The 19,683-nt window shown below is 33.1% G+C and overlaps 4 protein-coding genes across 5 annotated transcripts; 2 read left to right on the forward strand and 2 right to left on the reverse strand.

Annotated features, from left to right (window-relative positions):
* Positions 1-245: 245 nt before the first annotated feature.
* Positions 246-2,733, forward strand: BNAA03G08490D. Its single transcript, XM_013860602.3, has 9 exons — positions 246-512; positions 634-803; positions 1,129-1,245; positions 1,365-1,421; positions 1,609-1,689; positions 1,783-1,817; positions 1,927-2,016; positions 2,132-2,291; positions 2,377-2,733. Exons 1-9 carry the CDS (start codon positions 362-364, stop codon positions 2,479-2,481), a joined length of 966 nt encoding a protein of 321 aa, XP_013716056.1. The 5' UTR covers positions 246-361; the 3' UTR covers positions 2,482-2,733.
* Positions 2,734-3,233: 500 nt separating this feature from the next.
* On the reverse strand, positions 3,234-4,644 carry LOC106419520 (vesicle-associated membrane protein 714). The gene is made up of 4 exons (XM_013860321.3): positions 4,270-4,644; positions 3,993-4,183; positions 3,733-3,896; positions 3,234-3,622 (listed from the first exon to the last, which is right to left on the reverse strand). Exons 1-4 carry the CDS (start codon positions 4,487-4,489, stop codon positions 3,532-3,534), a joined length of 666 nt encoding a protein of 221 aa, XP_013715775.2. The 5' UTR covers positions 4,490-4,644; the 3' UTR covers positions 3,234-3,531.
* A 1,322-nt stretch (positions 4,645-5,966) lies between these two features.
* Positions 5,967-7,538, reverse strand: LOC106419662 (NAC domain-containing protein 90). The gene is made up of 3 exons (XM_013860472.3): positions 7,245-7,538; positions 6,473-6,759; positions 5,967-6,391 (listed from the first exon to the last, which is right to left on the reverse strand). The coding sequence occupies exons 1-3, from the start codon at positions 7,402-7,404 to the stop codon at positions 6,131-6,133; spliced, it is 708 nt and encodes a 235-aa protein (XP_013715926.1). The 5' UTR covers positions 7,405-7,538; the 3' UTR covers positions 5,967-6,130.
* Positions 7,539-13,239: 5,701 nt separating this feature from the next.
* LOC106419780 (putative fatty acyl-CoA reductase 7) lies at positions 13,240-18,203 on the forward strand. Of its 2 annotated transcripts, none has more exons than XM_013860609.3 (11): positions 13,240-13,438; positions 13,701-13,793; positions 13,924-14,027; positions 14,112-14,320; positions 15,934-16,034; positions 16,125-16,317; positions 16,412-16,573; positions 16,693-16,774; positions 16,877-17,164; positions 17,248-17,375; positions 17,696-18,203. In XM_013860609.3, exons 2-11 carry the CDS (start codon positions 13,718-13,720, stop codon positions 17,844-17,846), a joined length of 1,494 nt encoding a protein of 497 aa, XP_013716063.2. In that variant the 5' UTR covers positions 13,240-13,438; positions 13,701-13,717; the 3' UTR covers positions 17,847-18,203. The 2 variants fall into 2 exon arrangements, with proteins under 2 accessions (XP_013716063.2, XP_013716064.2); XM_013860610.3 differs by having other exon boundaries at positions 13,242-13,438; positions 16,877-17,143.
* The last annotated feature ends 1,480 nt before the right edge of the window (positions 18,204-19,683 follow it).

The following is a 19,683-nucleotide window of genomic DNA, read 5'->3' on the forward strand; positions in this document are numbered from 1 at the left end:
TTCATCCACAAAAGCAGTTGTCAACTATTAAAGATGTGTATTTCTGTATTCATTTAAGTGGTAAACAATGGTAACTAAAGCTTTTTCTCAAAAAAAAAAAAAGTTAACTAATGTAATGTTTTTCATCTTTAATTTGACAATTATTTTGCCCATGCTATAATAAACTAACACTAGCCGTGCTAAATAAGTTTCTACCGAACACTGATTATTAATATAATAAACTAATCCTTCTTTAAGGGCGAAACTGAAGAATAAGAATAATAAAAAGGACTTGTTCTTGTAACTTTTTGTTCTCTCCATCAAAGTCAGATAAGCTATACTGTTACTTCGTCTGGAACCACCAGAGAGAGGCCAACCACACATGGAGACGCTCTCGATTCCCGCCGCTGCTTGGTTTTCCGGCGGCGCCATTCCTCCACCACACGCGAGGCTTTATCAACCGTACCTCCTCCGGAAACCGCCGAGCAGGGATTCCCGACGCTTGTCCGCCTTTAACGCCGCTTCTCGCTCTGGTAACAATACATTTCTTCTCTCTCTCTCTCTATCTACCTTTTATTTCCACTAGGAATGTTGTTCCTGCTCAAATGATTCTCATCGCTTGTGAAAATTATAATGCCTCTGTGTATATTATAGTGAGTGAGCTTGTGGGGGAGGATGTGCTGCAGATGTTTTTGAAAGACAGAGAAGAAAATGGAGATTTCATTTCCAAAGTTTCTGATAGGCTCTGGCTACGGGAGGTTCTCGAATCCGTTGATCTTAACTCCTATGGTGCATCCTCAGCCATTGGACTTGAAGATAATCAGGTAAACTATGTTAACCGATAAATGAAAGCCTGAATCTTTCTTTTGACAGTATCATCGAAATGATTAAAGCTGGTTTCGTTCATATGTTCATTGGTAGTTTATCTAGTTGATCAAGCTGTAGGTCTTTTAGTGCTCTAGGTTGTAACGTATCAGTCCATCGTTCAAGAACATGACACTGAGCTTAGTTTTCTTTTGACGATTTAAAATCCCTTTATTTATATATTCATGAATAGTTTGAGAGATATATTGTCCTGTTGCGACATGAGAGTGAGCTTAGTTGGCTTTCATCACTTGGAATTGTTACATTTTCTCGTTAAATATGCAGGAGAGCTTGATGAATGGCGCAGATGATGAAAGCGGTTTCTTGAAACTTAAACCGACCCAAGAGTGGATTGCTGGGGAAACTGAATCCGCCCCCATGAATAGGAAAGCTCTTGCTAAGGTGTGTCATCTCTATTTTGAATTCTCTGTCTTCCTTTCACAACCTCTGCTCATTGCAATAGTTGGCTGCGTTTTATCTACTTTCCCCATAGGCTATAACCCTTTTGGGTTCTATCGCAGGCATTACGGGATGACAGCGAGCGAAGGAAGAAACTGAACTTTTTGAAATATGAAGCTGTATGATTATTCCTTTCAGTATGTTTCTCTTTGATAAGTAGTCTACCAGTCATAGCAGTGTGATTTACCAAAACAGTTATTTGTGGGACATAGTTGTTCAGTACGTGATGCCAGTGGTTGGGTGTGTTAGTTCTTAGAAGTCACCTCTGAATAATGATTTCTTTTGTCTTTTTTTTTTCTTTTGTAGCTGAAGCGTGAACTGATGTACCTGTCTATTGTAATTGGAACTGGGTGCAGCGGCTATTGCTTACTAGCTTTATCACCCCAGGTAAGTTCTCTCATGGGTGATTGTTTTTCTTTTTAAGGTCAATCATACGTTGATGAAACTATATTTTAAACAAACATTGTTTTATCTAAACAGGCTGCAGTCAGTTATGGAGTTGGAGTTCTTTTCAGGTTAGTTCTCTATTTTAAGGGTTGAAGAAAAATAGACCTCGAGATTGTACTTTATAATTTCTGCAACATACTTATTGGGCAGTCCTAACCAAGTCTGCTTCCAGTGCAGTTGCTTGTACCTTCAGCTTTTGTACGGATACGCGGACGGTGTTTCACGTGAAGATGTTCCTAATATCTTCCTGAAAAAGAAGATTAAAAAGTAAACTGCTAGTTCATCTAAACGTTTTTGTCTGATAAGTCTGGTCACTTTCTCAATGGAATAATTTTCATTCGTTCTGTTGCTCTTAACTTGCTTATGTGTTGTCCAAACTCAGAATAGGGATAAGAAGTGAAGACCTTGAAGACTTTGTAAAGAGGACAATCAGGGGCAGCGGCATGGCACTCTCTTCCCCACGTCTAGTGATCCCAGCTGCAATCTATGCTCTGTGGATTCTCTCTCACAAGTACTTCCAGAATGACTTGTTCGACTTCCAGGTAGCTATTTTTGCTTGTTTATGCCTTTGAGAGCTTGAAAGTCAAATACTTATCAAGTCTCTATCTACAATGTTGTGCGTTTCAGATAGTTCCAGCGATGGTTGGTTTGTTTGTATACAAAGCCGCAGCTCTGGTTCAAGTGTACAGAGACAACCAAGATCTTCAACTCATCTTCCCAGACGATCTGTGACCTTCTGGAGTTAAGACGATCTTTGACCTTCCGAGTTAGACTACTGGTTCATGGTCTCCGAGAGAAACAGAAACTGGACTCATCTGCTAAGACTTATAGATGAGCCTGAGGATGTAGAGTAACCCGTGTGTTCTCGTTTTTTCCCCTTCAAAATGTCTCCTTGTAAATTTGTACTCTTTCCTATAGCTTTACTTATCTCAATTTTTGTATCACATTTATACCTTTTGAGAGGAAAATACAATATATTTCGTATGTCAATGTGCCAAAAACGAAACTATTGAACATGTGTGACAATGTACCAAAAAATCGTTATCTGTCACCTTTTCTTTCTTTTCTGCACATCCTTTTGTCTTAAGCATATCAACTGGAGTAAGCATTTCCTTGTTAATTAGGCTCCCAAGCCTTATATGGCCTGCAAGCTATACTCTAGATTCAGCTGTAGCGTAATAAAGGCAAGTATTAAACCATGCTTTCCCTTTTTGAGCCGCCCGGTCAGTCATTATGGTCGCAAACATAACGAAAAGAACAATAAATCTTGTGATGCATGTCATGACCAGATGATGGGTGGTTATAATTGTGATACTTTGCGACTTTCAACCGGTTCCATGCGGTGCTAATGTGCCTAAAGTGGTTAAGCATAGCTGGAAAGAGGTCATCTTCTCTCCCATATGCTTGAGGTCATCCATAGAGGAAGGATTAAATTGAATCTCATTCAGTTCAGGTATATAAGAGAATCTAACCAAGAGAGGTTGTGAAACCAAAAAAATCATGTAATTTTAACAACATAAACAAACAATGCAAATGCAAGATTCATAAAGACAAACCGGACAAAGCTTTTGGAAGTACAGAGAACAAACTCACTCAAGTGACAAATTCTGAAGCAGAAGGTAAAGTGTTTTGTAAAACTCTGTATCATTGTAACATTTACAAGAGTTGCATAAGCGAGGAAGACAATGACATGTAACCTCAGATCTTAATTTACAAAAACAGTGATCTGTTTCCGGTTGAAAACTTTTGGAAGCATCATTACCTTCGACAGGGACTCAGAGATCAAGATCTGCAGGAGGGTAAAGTGACGCCTCCACAGAAAGATGCAATTATGATGTACAGCACGAGAACTATCAAGCACGTCAACACCACCCTGTCAACACACAAACAATAATAGCAGCATCGTTTAAACCCAGTACCAATTCATTCTAATGATCCGGAACTCATCCAAGGAATCTACAAGTGAGACAGAGAGATCCTTACAAGAGCTTAGCGTTTTTCATCCAGAGCGCTCTGCGTAAGCGCTTTGATTGTTTCCTGAAGTGAAACGAATTATCTTGCATCGTAGCTGTTTTATCAACAAGAAGCTCAATCCTATCACCTCTCTCCATTATCTTCTCAATGTTCTCCACCATCACCGATCGAATCTAGTAAACAACACACACAAGTGAGACAAAGTGAAAAACTTTCGCCAAAAGAGTCTGCCTTTTCAATGAGAACAATACAAAGAAACAGTCTTTAACCTCACTGACTTCTCCTCTGACACGATTGAGAGTATCAACACTAGGATTACTAGAGAAAAACTCCATCTGCTGATGCAAAACCCTCGAGAACTCATCATTCATCGCGTAAGCTGGAGCATGATGCGCCACTCTCCCATAGTTTTTCATGAACCTCATATGAACATCTTCCAAATACGAAAACGGTATCCTCCCTACACTCATTCAATCAAAATCAAAAGACTCTGAATCAATCAGAGACTTTCAAAATCACCATGGCAATTAAGAAAGTGAGGCTTACTTCCGAAGGTGTCGTTGGCCATACAGAGAAAGGTGAGACCATCGGATCTGAGGATATGGAAGATGTAACCGTCTTGCGAGAAACAGAGTCTCTCGTCGGCGGTTTCCGGCGAAAGCTTCTCGAGGATCCGCCGCACCACGGCGCCTGTGTTTCCCGTGACGGCGCTGAATTCCGCTAGCACCACCGTGGCCCTCGCCACAACCGCGTAGATGATCGCCATCGGAGAAGTCACGTAACGGTTGATCGCTTGCTCCGGCGTCGACTTTGCTGCGATCCAAGCCGAGTCTTTAATTAAAAGTTTAATAATAAGAGAATACGTTTGGAATAAAACCCCTTTATTTGTTATTGTATGTTTGATAGTCACCTACATATTGTTTTCTAACATTTTAAACCCTATACAATTGAACCATGACTTTTAAATGGATAGTAAACGTACCATTGCACAATCTGATCTACTAGTAATTTGGATTGAAAGATCGAATCACATTTTTATCAAATTGATCCTGCTGATATTGTTTTGAAGGTTTTTTTTTTGTTGTCTAATTCGTAGGTAGAGATTCTAGTCTCCTCTTGTATGAAACCAAATTTTGTTAATATTTAAAACATTGGGTGAAACTTTTTTTTGTCTTTCCAAAATCCAAATTAGGAGCGCAACAAAACCAATTTTTGCATTTAATCATTGGTCTACTTCATCCTCTATTTTATCAAAATGTTCTCAAATTATAAAAATTTCAAGTGGTAGCATCAGGAGAGTTTCTAAATTGGGCCTGCAAATTATTTTTGTTGATATGGGCTCTAACACACACAAAAATTGGACCCTCAAATTTTATATTTTGTTAAAACTTTTACTAAATTTTACAAAATTGGACCCTCTAATATGATTTTATAATAAAAATAAAAATACATATGAAAAAATTTGCGCCCTTTATGAACTTTAGTGTCCTAATCATATGCTAATTAGTATGTTAACTTATATTAATTCTGAAACCCAAAACAATGTATAGTGTATTGGAGAAGGACAAACAATCGACGACCAAAAACACATTTTAGTCTTCGAGCATTGACTGTGATCCAATATTCTCCTCCTTTGTATTTTTGCTCAAGTGACAAACTATCCACGCGACGACGACCAAGACTCATTGTAGTCTTCTTCCACAGTCATCGATCTTTCTCTACATAATAAAACAAATCTGTCCTTTTGGCTATTTTCGTTTATTTAAAGTTTATATCCAGCTGGTTTTGCAAACATGCTCAAGTAAATTAGTTCTCTACTTTTCTTTCTTGAAAAGAGCTTTCTACCACTTTTCTACTTCCCCCCTATATGCTATAATACTCTATATATCTGTTTTATATTAAGATTGTTTTAGTTGTTAAAATTTATTTTTCAATTTTACTTATATTATCTTAACTCATTAATAAACATGATCAAACAAAATAATGTATTATTTAGACACACAAAAAAATTAATGTGTTGTCAAAAAAAAAATTATTTGTATGAAACAATTTTAAACATATCACTTAATATGAAACAGATACAACACTTAATCGTTATATATTATATAACATATGAAATATAATATTTTCACTGATTTTCGATCCTCGGTTTACTTTTATCTCATATTTTTTCCTCTTTGTTGATTATTTGTCTTAAGACTCTTAACTAAGCTAACAGAAAAAAATCATTATATTTTCTCAAAAAATGTAATATCATCTTTTGTCATTTATTCTTATTCAAATTATCACGTTACAAGGAAAACAAAAATAATTGGTGGTAATAGACTCGACTAGTAGTAATGTAATAACCCATGGTAATAAGTAATAACTAGTAATTTTAATGTGCTTGCTTATGAATTTCTTAGATTCAAGGCCAATTCAGCTGCTCCCATTCCCAGATTGGTTCAGTTAAACCATCCACCATCTCTGTGTCCACAGAGAGATCAACATGTTCTCCTCCTGACATGGAAATTTCTGGTGAGGTTCCCACAGTAAATGATGTCTCAGCAACTGCAACATCATTTGTAAGCATTGTCCCTGTCTGACGAACTCCCACAGGGCGTCTATCAAAAGCTCTTGAGCTTCCTGATGTTACGTAGACACGACATAAACTGAATTCATGTCTCAACTACATTGAAAAAGGAAATATTAAAGAGTTTCTAACATTTTGTATCAAGAATCGTATTAAAAAATACTTTATACATGCAACCTTAGGGATTGCGGAAACGTTGCCTCTATCGTCAAGGGCTTTGTACTCATTCATCTTCCATTTTGTTTTTCCTCCTGTTGGTGCTCTTCCGGTGTAGAAAACCATAGTTTTCTTGACTCCAATCATTCTGTTATCCTTGGAAAAGACTGGACCAGGTGATCCAGTTGCTTTCCAATACCCTGAACCAGTGGTTCTGCTCGGTCTGCCTCCTCTTGCTTCGCGCTCTTGTCTTGGCACAAAGAAGAACCATTGCTCAGCATCTCCTCGACATCTCTCTCCCGCAAGATCTGCAAAGCCCCACAAAGAGGGTACGTTCCACAGACCACACACACAATCATTATCACGAGTTTTTATTATTTATATTCCATAGGATGTTCAATCATAATAAATCAAATATATCTGAATTAAACAGTACGTAAGACCGCGGTGACAAAAAAAAACAGTACGTAGAACCTTAATCTAAAAACCAAACAGCGTACTCTTACCATTACGATTAATGATTTTTTATTTATCTCATATCTGAACCCGGAAAATTACACACAGAAGGAACCTTGGTTTACTTTGAAAACTAAAGATATAGTTAACCAAAAACTATTTTTCTGAAACAAGAAAACTGAGTAGCCTGAACCGAAGAATGGCAACTATATATACAACACTAAAATAAAGAAGTCTACGTGCTACAAAACCTAACTTGTTTATGCCGTTATGACTCAACAAGTAATATTACGCCATAATGGAGGTTGAAGCTACATTTTTAGTGAGGGTAACGTACCTGGAAGATGACTAGGTTCGACCTCAAAGACATCTAGAACGGGAATGACACGGTGCATTGAGTCACCACTCCTTCCTTCGAGCTGGTTTCGTAGGTAGAACTCAACCAGTTCGTCTTCCGTGGGATAGAAGCGAAACCCAGTTGTAAGGTCCTCCTCCATTTTTATATTTGATAAATAGACTTGCTACAAAAGGAAACCTCTGTATTGTAGATATGTTATGACAAATCTATCTGCTTCTTAAATATAGAACTCATAGACATTAAAGAAGGTGTTGATTGGTTTCTCCGAGTGAAATGAGAAAAGTTCTACGCGTTTTAAGGTTTCTTTTATATTTATTATTCCATTTTGTCGGATATTGTGAAAGACAAGGATTTTCTTGTGTGTGTGTGTGTTCGATTACTTTCGTTGTAATGTGTGTTTACTGTTTAGTAAGCTTTTTACGAGCCACGTACGCCAATTGAACGAGTCAAGCCTCGTCTTGGTGTCAAATTTCCGTCTCTTTTCTTACACCAAAAAACAAAAATCGTCTCTTTTCCCTGACTTTTCCATATTTTCAATCCAGCTTGCCAATTTTATAATATAGTTATGTTTCTTTTAAACAAATACAAATTAGTCGTACTTTATAGGTTTAACTCATGTTTCTAATTCCTAGTTTTGTAGAAGACAATTTTCTTTGTCAAGATGTTCGTCATATGTAATTTCTACTTAATACAAAAATGTACGATGTTTAAAAGAATCAATTTTGGGAGGTATATAGTAAAATTGCCATTGACAGCTAGTATTGTGAAATTAAAGTTTGTGTAACGATTTTTGTCATAATTACAGATGACACTTTTTTTTTGTCTGATTAATTATGCTATTACAAACGATGAGAAACATTACATAGACGATATTACAACCGACAATTCTACATGCCTTATGAAGATCCACGCCTGACTGCATTACCATGAGTAGCCATATGAGATCCATTCTTGACGGTATTCCTTGCACCATGCTGAAAATCTCTTGTAAGCATTTTCTCAAATTTTGTGCATAATTCGTCTTCTTCAAGAATTGAAACTCAGACATCTTCCTGTAAAAATTACGTTGTATGGGGTTTGAACACCAGACCTGAGTGTAAAAGCCTTTAAACCTTGATCATTAGGCCACGGTGCTTCCACCCAGATGACACCCTTTTTTTTCCTTTTTTCTTCATCTGTGCAAATAGTCAAATACACGTTATTTATTTATATAAACATCAAGGCAATTTTGTTTGGATTTTTCTTACTTGTGATCGATCTTGCAAAAATAGATTGAAACTTCTAATCTCTATAATATTATTTGGAAACTCAGTTTCATACGTGTTGCACTCACGTTAGCTCTCACAGTGGTTGATTACGATGATACCTTTAATGAATCAAATATATCTAATTATCATTATTAAATATTTATTTTATTTTATTTTTTCTTTTTTATTTAGGTTTCCTTTTTCTTTATTTTTCAAATAACCTATATAATAATTTTTTTTATAAATTTAAAAACTAAAATATCTTTTATATATAGTGTAATTCATAATAAATAAAGTTCACAAAATAATCCTGATTTTAAAGTAAAGAAATAATATTTACTTTTAAAAGATAATCTTAAACAACATAATACATATTTTAAAATTATTAAGTATTTTATTTAAATCAATATATTTATCAATTTATTACCAAAATCATTTAAATAATATAAACTAAGATATCTTTTAATGAATAAAATTTAATTTAATCTTTCTTTTTTTATTTAAGTTCTTTTTTTTCAAATAACATATATGATAAAGAAAATATTTACAAAAATTCAAACGAAAATATTTTATATATATAATGTGATTTCATAAAAAGGAAAGCTTAGAAAAAATAAACTTTATATTAAATAATTAATCTTCCCTTTTAAAATTTACCGGTTATGTTTTTATGCAACTTTGTGTCTATCATCATTTTATTTTTCTAAATTTTATTTTTGAAAATTAACATGTACAAACTTACTAAGAAATCTAAAATATATTTACACATCTAATATGAAAAAACAAACTAAAACAATGAATACAATTTTGTTGAATTAGATTATAAATAGTTATACTTGAATTTGACGGAATACATGTAACACAATATACCCACGAAATGAGTAAGTAGACCAATCCAAACTTTTTATACAGCCATACATTAAATAAAAACCCATATATTTTATTTATAAAATACTTTTTACATATAAATTATGTAACGACTCAACATATTACTAAATACATATGAAATTCTCAAATAATATTCTAAATATATTGACCAACTATTACAATTAAGTATTATTTATGTGACTTTGAATCTATCAACACTTTAGTGTACTTTTACTATTTGATTCTCAAAACAACATATATTAAGTAATGCATAATCTTACTAAAACATATTTATAAATCTAAGACAAGAATCAAACTAAATGAAATAACATAATTAATTAAAATTATAATCTGTGTAACAAAAATATTTTAGTTGAATCGGAAAAGTAAATGTTATCTAATATATCTAAAAAATAGCCAAAATCGAGATATTATATATCCAAAATTATACGTCTAATTGACTAACTAAAATAACATAACTTTGTTAAAAATAAGCCATACATTTTGATTACAATATCAATAATATAATAATTAAAAATTAAAAACAAAATTTTAATAAATTATTATAATATATTTACTTTATGTATATTCGTGCATGAACACGAGAAAATCACCTAGTCTAAGTGTATATAAGCAGGCCTGTTCCCGGGATAGTGAACTTACAAAAAAAACCTACATTGATCAGCTCTGTGATATTCAGTCAAGTGATATTTTAAATATAAAACACTAGCTAGATACCTTTTTCAAAAAAAAAAAAAAACACTAGCTAGATAACGATTCAGTTGCTTAGAGATGGGAATTTGTGCCACGGTACGTAAGTCAAGGACCAGTTCGGAGAATTGAGGATACTATGATGAGTTTCATCTCCATGACTAGTATAGAGCAGTTTCATCTCCTAAACTTAATTGGGCAGATATATAAATTAGGGGTTACCTACCTAAGTAACCAGTCATTAAGGGTTTCTCTAATCTAATTTTTTTTTTGTAAAAAACAGAGAGATGAACCAATACGGAAACTAAACACCATCATGGGTTGTTAGGTGCAACTTGAAAGTGGTCCACATCAATAACTCGTTTTAAGTATGTTGCGATCTTAATTAGTCTTATACTTGAGAAATGGGTCACCCGAGACTCTTTCCTGAAGAAATGAGTGGCTTCGGTACTTTAAAGTAGAAATACATAATTAATTTGGATACTCTTTTGAGTTCGGTTTGATTTTATTCTAAGTTTTGATTTTTTTGTAGGACTACAAATTAAAATTTTATTTTGGAATTAAATTTTTTAGTTTGGGTTAGGTTCGAATATTTACGGATTCAGTTTGTTACTATATGCGTTTAAATTATGTAAACAAATTAAAACACCCAAATATGATTTCAAAGTCTTAAAATTTAAAAGTAATAATAATTTACAACATATAAATTTAAATAATGTATGTTAAATATCTAAAATAATATAAAATTTTATTCGGTTGGATATATATTTGGGTAGAGAACTAGTAGGTATTTGGGATATTTTTTTTATATTTTGAGTATTTTGAATTTTGGATATCAATCTATATAGCATTAGATATATTTAAATATTTGATAGTAGTTCTGATATTTTTGGATACTCAAAATATTTGGGGTTATATGGGGTTTGGATCAAATTCTGTAGATAAGACCATTTTGAATCTATTCGGATATGTTACAAGCTAAGGATTTTCTGGTTTGGTACAACCTTTTTAAATTAGATTCGGTTCGGTTTTCGAATCCACGGTACTGTGCTTATCCTTAGTTTAAGATGGTTCACTATAAATATCAAGCTCAACTACTCAAGTTATTTGATAAACTTAGTTGAGGAGCGTTGATTCAGCTCAACGATGTGGGACTTTCGCGTTCTTTTGCCTTTCGGTGATAAAAGAAAACACAAGATTATTTTCTCCGTAACGAAAGAAAAGAAAAGAACAATACTCGGTTATGAATTATTTATTAGGTGTAAATTTTCCAAAAAATTTCGTGCTTGTAGGGTTTTGCAGCAACGAATTTGCATTAAAGTTGTCAAACAAGTTGCGTGAGCAGTAAGTGACAAGAAAATAAGGTTATGAAGACTTGACATGTAAGTAACTAGACTAATAGTCCAATCGAACATTGAAAAAGTTGATTCATCACGGATTCACGATCGTCGAAGAAAGTTATAATTAATCACCCATGCAAAGAAATAATTATGCCTGAAATTTATTTAAAAATTTGAGAGGAGCACGGAGTAATTTATTTTTCATTTATGAAAATACATGTCAAAGAAGAGTTTAAGAGTGGTTCTTTTTTTATATCGACTTGCTAATAATATATTGTGCCATTTCGTTTGTAGATTTATAACGATTCCCCATCAAATTAAAATCTCGTTAGCGCATATGCATATACTTTTCAATTATATATAAGGGAATGATTATTAAGGCTAAGTTACAAAAAAAAAGATGATTATTAAGGCCATTTATATTTTTGACTCATATATAATAAATAATTAATAATTGTAATCATAAGATAGTGAGTGTTGCCCATTTCCCCCACTAATTAAGTTGGCTCAAGAGAAAAAAATATAAATATTGGGTCAAGAGATAGTACAATGTGTTTCACGTGGGAAACGAAGACCTATTCTCGTGAAGGCTACAAGGTGACCATTGTGATTAGAGATTTTTTTTTCATGTAAACGAGATTTTCAAACCCACTTCTATTTCCATTTCTATATTTTCTTCTAAAATAGAAAATTTCTATTATAAAGGTGAATTTGCTCCAATGTATGTCTCTATAATAAATTTTTTCTATTTTATAGAAAATATAAAAAAATGTTACTTTTTACCTCTATATTTAAAGGTGAAAATAACACATCTTTATATTTTATACATTGGAGAGAATCCATCTTTATAATAGTGATCTCTATTTTAGAAGAAAATATAAAAACATACATTAGAGATGCTTTAAGTAGGGCCGTGTAGGTGTACATTTTGCAATAGTTGTATTCACAACACTCTCCAAAGGGTAGACTACTTTTTTCCTTTTTTTTTTTGTAACATAGGGTAGACTACTATGGAGTAAAAGTTTAACCTTCATAGTTCCGGACCCAAGCCGCACCTCCAATCTTCTTTTTGCTATCCCAAGAGATACCAACGTTGCATTTGATCCAATACCATGTCGAGGGAGTCCACATACCAAATTTTCTTTTCTTCTGGCCGGCATGTGTTATAGACTTATGGTGCTGGGTTCAAACATTCTCAATAAACACTTCACTTAATTGTTCTTCACTTAGGTTTCTGAGTTCAACTATAGAACCAAATCTTGTTCAGCTTCTCGAGAACGAGACACTGCTTGTCAATGGCGCTTCCGGTTTCCTCGCTAAAGGTAATTCTTTGTTCAGTATTCTCCGTAGTTCCTGTATGCAAGAAATCAACGGAGTAAACATTGGAGCAACATTATTTATATTAATAACTCCACTACTGTAATTCGTAAATAATTTTAAGATGCACAGATAATTATGCTACGGATATCAGATTTATTGATAAACAATATTATTTAATAAAAAAAAACAAATGGTAAAAAAGTAACGAATAAAATAACTGATACAGTACAAAAATGAGATTGGTTGCACTCAGAACCAACAAGGAAGGTACCTTTCAAACATGCGCTTATCAGAAATAAAAGCAAGTTTCCATTAGAGAGGTCTCCTTTTTTGGTCGCTAACTACTACATCTAGTAAATTTTGCTTTTAATATGAGAAAAAAAGTTTGGTAGGAATTGAGTTTTGATAAAGGAGTAATTGAAGGTAGTTGTTAGTTGGTTGTTGTTGATGATGAAGTTGTTGCAAATAGGAAGCATGGAATCGAGTATTAACTCGAACAAGGTCTGAATATAAAAAAGATTTTTAATAGCAAGAAGATTTCGAACCACCACTGAGAAAGCGATAGAGAAACTAGCATATATCAAAAGGCATTATTCTTCGATAATATATAAGCCTAATGGCATTGCAGAGTTCTTTAATAATAGTTTCAGTAGGTCTCGATGTTGGCGAATGGAATCGAGTATTACAGGTACATCGATCCTAACATGAGATTCTTGATAGTAAAACCGATCTAAGAATCAATTTTTATTTTATTTTTTAGTATTTAGTTAATTTCAACTTGGAAGGGTTTATTGCATCACGTTTTACTTGTTTAATAGATATTGAATTATATTAGGTTGGTGCTATAAATTATATATAAATGTGTTATATATAGTGCTACGTACGGATAGCTAGGATCACACGTTCTCAGCAACTAAACATTTCATACTTCCTCTTTGTTCTCCATTCAGGTCTTTGAGTTTCAACTATGGAACCAAGTTGTGTTCAGTTTCTTGAGAATAAGACAGTTCTCGTCACTGGCGCATCCGGTTTTCTTGCTAAAGGTAATAATCTTTATACTATCATATACCATGATATCTCAGTTGAATATATTTCGAGCATGAACCTGTTTAATAGAAATTATTACCATTAATTTGTCATTAAATATAGTATGTTCATCAATATTTGTAATAGTTTTCGTGGAGCGAGTTCTGAGATTGCAACCAAAGGTGAGGAGGCTTTACCTCCTCGTAAGAGCATCCGACAACAAGGCCGCGAAGCAACGGTTACACAGTGAGGTGTATTTACACACGTTTGACCAAACTTTTTCGTTAAATAATCGTACGAGTTTGAATGTTCGGGTCTGATTACTTCGTAAACAGGTTTTCGAGAAAGATTTATTTAGGGTGTTGAGAAAGAATGTTGGTGATGAACGTCTAAACGCTTTAATATCGGAGAAAGTTGTTCCTATTCCGGGTGACATATCACTAAACAATATGGGAGTGATCAGAGATTCTAATTTCTTACAAGATATGATGCAAGAGATCGACATCATTGTGAATTCTGCTGCCACCACGAGATTCGATGAAAGGTATTATATTTACTTAATCTGTAAAGAAAATGACATAACATATATCTCTTGTTATTGCCTTATTAATTGGGAAAATCGCATAAAAAACCTCAAAAAACCTCGAAAAACCTTGAAGTTTTTTCACTGACACTTTTAACCTTCAAAATGATATTTGCATCATAAAAAACCTCCAAAATAAAAAGTTGACATGTTAAACAGGTAAAAAATGATGTATTAGACTTTTTTCAAAAAATAATTATTTAATTAAAAAAATAGACAAAAGTTAAATAAAAATTCAGAAAATTAAACAAAAATTGAAAATTTAATAAAAGTTCAGTAAAACCAAAACCAAAATCAGAAAATTGAATATATTTTCTTCGGAAAATTAAATAAAAACTAAATATTCTATAATAAATAAGATTAATACATATGAACTAAATAAAAATTTCATAAATTTCAAAAAATTAGAAATTTCAAAATTTCAAAAAAAAAAATTATTACAAGATTTTTTTTTTTAAAATATATCATATCATCGTTGACAATAAAAATGTCAAATATACCACTAGTGACGATAATGGTTTTTAACATAACCATTAAAAATCACAACTTTTTGGCATATCTCCAATGATAGGTTCCAACCATCATCGTTGAAAAGGGGAAAAAAAAAAACTTTTCTGAACTTTTGAATTGAGAAATATCCTAGGATAGCACTAAAAAAATTTATGTCACAAATATAGACTCTAAGAATCAAAATGACCAAGATGTTTCATTAAAAAGGTAAATATACACTTATACCCCTAGGGTTAACTAATTCAAATCTTAAGGTTTAGAGTTAAAGGGTGGAGATTTGGGATTGAGGTTTAAAATTTTATAAAATAAAAAATAAATATTAAAAATTTAAAAATAAAATTTTTTAAAATAGTTTCAAATAGTATTTTCGAATTACAAAAAGAAAATTTGAAAAAAAAATAAAAAAAAAAATCGAAAAAAGAAAATTAAAAAAATAATATAAAACGTTCGAATTTGAAAACATATAATCTAAAACTATAAAAAAAAATTAATTTTTTTATATATATCTATGGTATTAGTGTCCTTTTACATATTAAATGAAATATTTTGGTCATTTTCTTCCTTGTGTTCTATTTTTGTGACCAAAAATTGAAATTGGTCTATTTATGAGAATTGCCCTTTTGAATTTTCAATTTTTTTTTTGAAATTTATGACTTTTTTTCTGTGTTTTAATTTGATCTGATTTATTTTTGAATTTTTCATTAATTTTTAATTTCTAATATTTAATTAATTTCTATTTTTTTTTAATTTTCTGAGTTTTTCTTTAATTTTTTTATTTAAATTTTCTGATTTTTCTTTAATTTTCTGTTTTCATTTAATTTTTGTTTATTTTAATAACTAAATAATTATTCTTGAAAAAAAAACTGACACATCATTATTTTACCTGTTTAGTAGGTCAACATTTTACTTTGGAAGTTTTTTATGATACAAATATCAATTTGAAGGTTAAAAATATTAGTGAAAAAATTCAAGGCTTAAATTGCTAGTAAGTGTCACTCTAAAAGTTTTATGCGATTTTTCCCTTATTATTTAGCTTTTGTTTTTTGTTTTTGTATGTGAAAAAGATATGATGTTGCTCTTGGGATCAACACATTTGGACCTCTCAATATCCTTAACTTTGCTAAGAAGTGTGCAAAACCACAATTGCTTCTTCATGTATCTACTGGTGAATCATTTAAACCTTTTTATAACCAAATTGATAGATAAGCAGTAATTATGTCTACCAACGTTATATAAATATTGTTTTATTTTCTAGCCTATGTTTGTGGGGAAAGATCCGGACTCATACTAGAGAAACCTTTTGCTATGGGAGAAACTCTTAATGGCAAAAACAAGGTAGATATCGATGCGGAAATGTTATTGGTAGAGCAGAAACTGAAACAACTCAAGAAACTAGGTTATTCAGAAGAAGAAACCAAACAAGCCATGAAAGATCTCGGATTGAAAAGGTTTGTGTACTATTTCAAATGCTAAAACTAGAATCTTATAATATATGAAATAACTTAACTGAGGCTGAGGTATATAGTATAAAATCTTAATTAGGGCAAAACTTTATGGATGGCCAAACACATATGTCTTCACGAAAGCAATGGGAGAAATGCTTCTTGGCTACTGTAGAGAATCTATGCCTATTGTAATCATACGTCCCACAATTATCACAAGCACTTTCTCTGACCCATTCCCCGGCTGGATTGAAGGTATAAAGTAAGTTATCACTGATCTAATTAATCATTTTTAATTTGATTTTTAAATATTTGTTCATCCAAGTATATTTTTGAGTTTTTCTAACTCAACTTATTTGTGGTTATTGTGTATATATGAAGGACCATAGACAGTGTGATTGTTTCATTCAGAAAGGGACTGCTAAAGTGTTTCCTTGTTGATGATATGGCAGTATGTGATCTTGTAAGCTCACTAAGCACACTACCAATATTGGAAAATATAAATTAAGATTCTATTATTACTAGCTTGATTCTAACGTGAAAATGCATGTATATATATTACAAGATACCCGTCGATATGGTGGCAAACGCAATGATTGTGACCGCAGCTGAACATTCACGTGAGTCAGGGAGTCATACCATATACCATGTCGGCTCATCTTATCAGAACCCGGTGATGTATAAACAGATATATGAAATTCTAAATCGTTTTTTCCTGGCGAGCCCTCTGCTCGGTCGCAATGGCTTGCCTATTGTCCCAAACGTTAAAATATTCCCCACAATGGCTAGGTTTCGTGTCTACACGAGCCTTCGTTATAAATTACCTTTACAGGTATACTTATGTAAATTGCACGTACGTACGTGAAATACATTTTTATATGAAGAGCAGTAATTTTAAAATGCATCCTCTCATATCGGTTATATTTTTTGTTTCAGATATTGCGATTACTTAGATTAATTTTTCCATCGCAACTCGGGGAGAAATATGAAGTTCACAATCGTAGATTTAATATAGCGATGAGAATGGTGAAACTTTACAGGCCTTATGTAATCTTCAAGGGCATGTATGTTCAACATAACTCTCACATTTCCTTCAACTTTCCCTTTTTTAACATTAGTTTCTTCCTTTTAAAAAAAAAACATTAGTTTTCTTCTATTTTGAATGGTATATAATATTATAGATTTTTTTAATACATATGGTATGTCGTTCTTCTGGAATAATTTATAAAAGACAAATAATAGACGTATTTTTTATCAATGAAAGGCTTAAAGATCTTTATAAACTTGTAAGGTAAGGTGAATGCTTAATTATTTTGAAAAGCATAGCTTTTAAAACTTTATTTTCCAGCTAATTTTGTTTCTTGTTGATGTTATTTTTATGCAGATTCGATGATAGAAACCTGGAAAGATTACGAATCAAGAATGAAGGCACAGGGATAGACAAATTAATCGACTCCATCAAATGCATTGATTGGGAAGACTACTTTATGAATATACATATCCGTGGCCTCATTACACACGTACTCGAGAAATAAACTTCAGATACAATTATACTACTTCACATACATTACTGCATTGATCTGCCAGATCGTACTGAAATTTCGATAGTAGCCTGGTAAACTTGAGCTATGGACTTAAGAAAGAAGGCAGCTAGAGCAAGTTTTATGGACAAGCTTGAGGAGTTAGACTACTATTTTTTGTTTTGAACACATAAAATATGTTTTCAAAATTCAACATGTCTTTCATAAACATTCAAAATATGTCTAGACGAATAAATTGTCTTTCATAAAATATGTCTACTATAAATTATTAGTTTAGACTAATAAAATATGTCTTTCATAAACATTCAAAATTTTATGTGATGTTTTACTTTATTTATACTTGATTTAGTAGTTTTGGACCACTTAAAATTCGACATGAAAGAGTTGCAAACCAAACCCTCTGAGTTATATTTAATCAGGAGAGAGTTACGTTGAGAGACACATTGTGACTTTTGTTTTACCTAACAGACACATTCTCTAGTTGGTACACATTCTTTGGCCAGCGGTAATTTTTCAGACAAAAATAACCATCCTTTTGTCTAAAGAGAAGTGTGTTAGTTTTAAAGAGTCAAACTTAAAATTCTTAAGTTTCCGTTCAGTTGCAATAAATGATAAAGGGGTTAAGTAAAAAAGTAAGTTTATGGGATAAAGTTATTTGTTTTTGGTCGTTGGATCTGTTTAAAAGCTAAAAAGATCTAACGGCAGCGAATATGCCAGTGCTATGAAGGTGTTTGGTAGATGGTGCGAGAGAAGGTAAGCAGATTTCGCTATAACTCTCTAACGTTACAAACTTCTTTTTTCTTTTTACAACTTTCTGTGGATACAATTTATATGGACACGAAAATGTTACAAAATTTTATGTGGGCAAATTCTGTGTACACAATTTGGTGGGCAAGGCCGTTACTTTGACATGGATGCATGCGAAGCCGTTGTGTGTGTATTGAATCAGTGGTTAGCTTTGTAGTGGACACGCAGCTGTGGACATGAGATGAAGTTAGACATGAATATGTAATATGTTAGTTAAATACCAAAAGAGCCACACATACTCAGTTCGTGGAATTAAAGTACATGAATAGACATAAGCTGAAAGGCACATTAAGAACAAAACAAAAAGTGTCCATTAGGTGTATGGCGACATGAGACGGGTTGCTAAGGTTGTTGTGGTTGGGTGAGTTGTGGTCGGGTAAGTCATGGTTAGGCGTCAGCTGTTAGGCAGCTTTATGGTCAGAGGTTATGTGGACGGACGATGTGTGGTCAGGAGTGGAGTGGTTGCGAAGTGTGTGTTCGGGCGATGTGTGGACGGGGATTGTGTGGTTGTGCGACGAGCAGTGGTCAGACAAGTTGTGAAGTGGTGAGGAATCAATGATAGGTGGCGAGTGAATGTCGGAGTTGAGGAATAAAGGATAAAACATTTCTACAGATTTAAACAGAAGAACATAGAGTTGAGGTTTATATCGAGAACTCAGACAAAACTAAACCACCACTTCCTCCTCCTCACGTCCTCCACCTCTGTATCCATATCCACCACCATAGCATCCACCATCACGGCATCCACAACCACATCCTCCTCCTCACGTCTTCTACCTCCGTATCTACATCCGCCACCACGGCATCTACCACCACAATCAGACAAGAAACTAACTTTTCATATATGAATTAGTTGCGAAGAGTCTCACGGGAAGACGGTGGTCTACGGCGTCCTCTGCAGAATCTGAAAAAAGGAAAAATCGTTAACGGTGGCTGTGGGTGGAAGATGAAGAAACAAAGGCGGCAGAGACAGAGTACGAAACGGAACTCACCTTCCATGGCGGGTTTTTCTCAATCAACGGTG

Source organism: Brassica napus, chromosome A3, assembly GCF_020379485.1.
Source record: "Brassica napus cultivar Da-Ae chromosome A3, Da-Ae, whole genome shotgun sequence".
NCBI lineage: Eukaryota > Viridiplantae > Streptophyta > Magnoliopsida > Brassicales > Brassicaceae > Brassica > Brassica napus.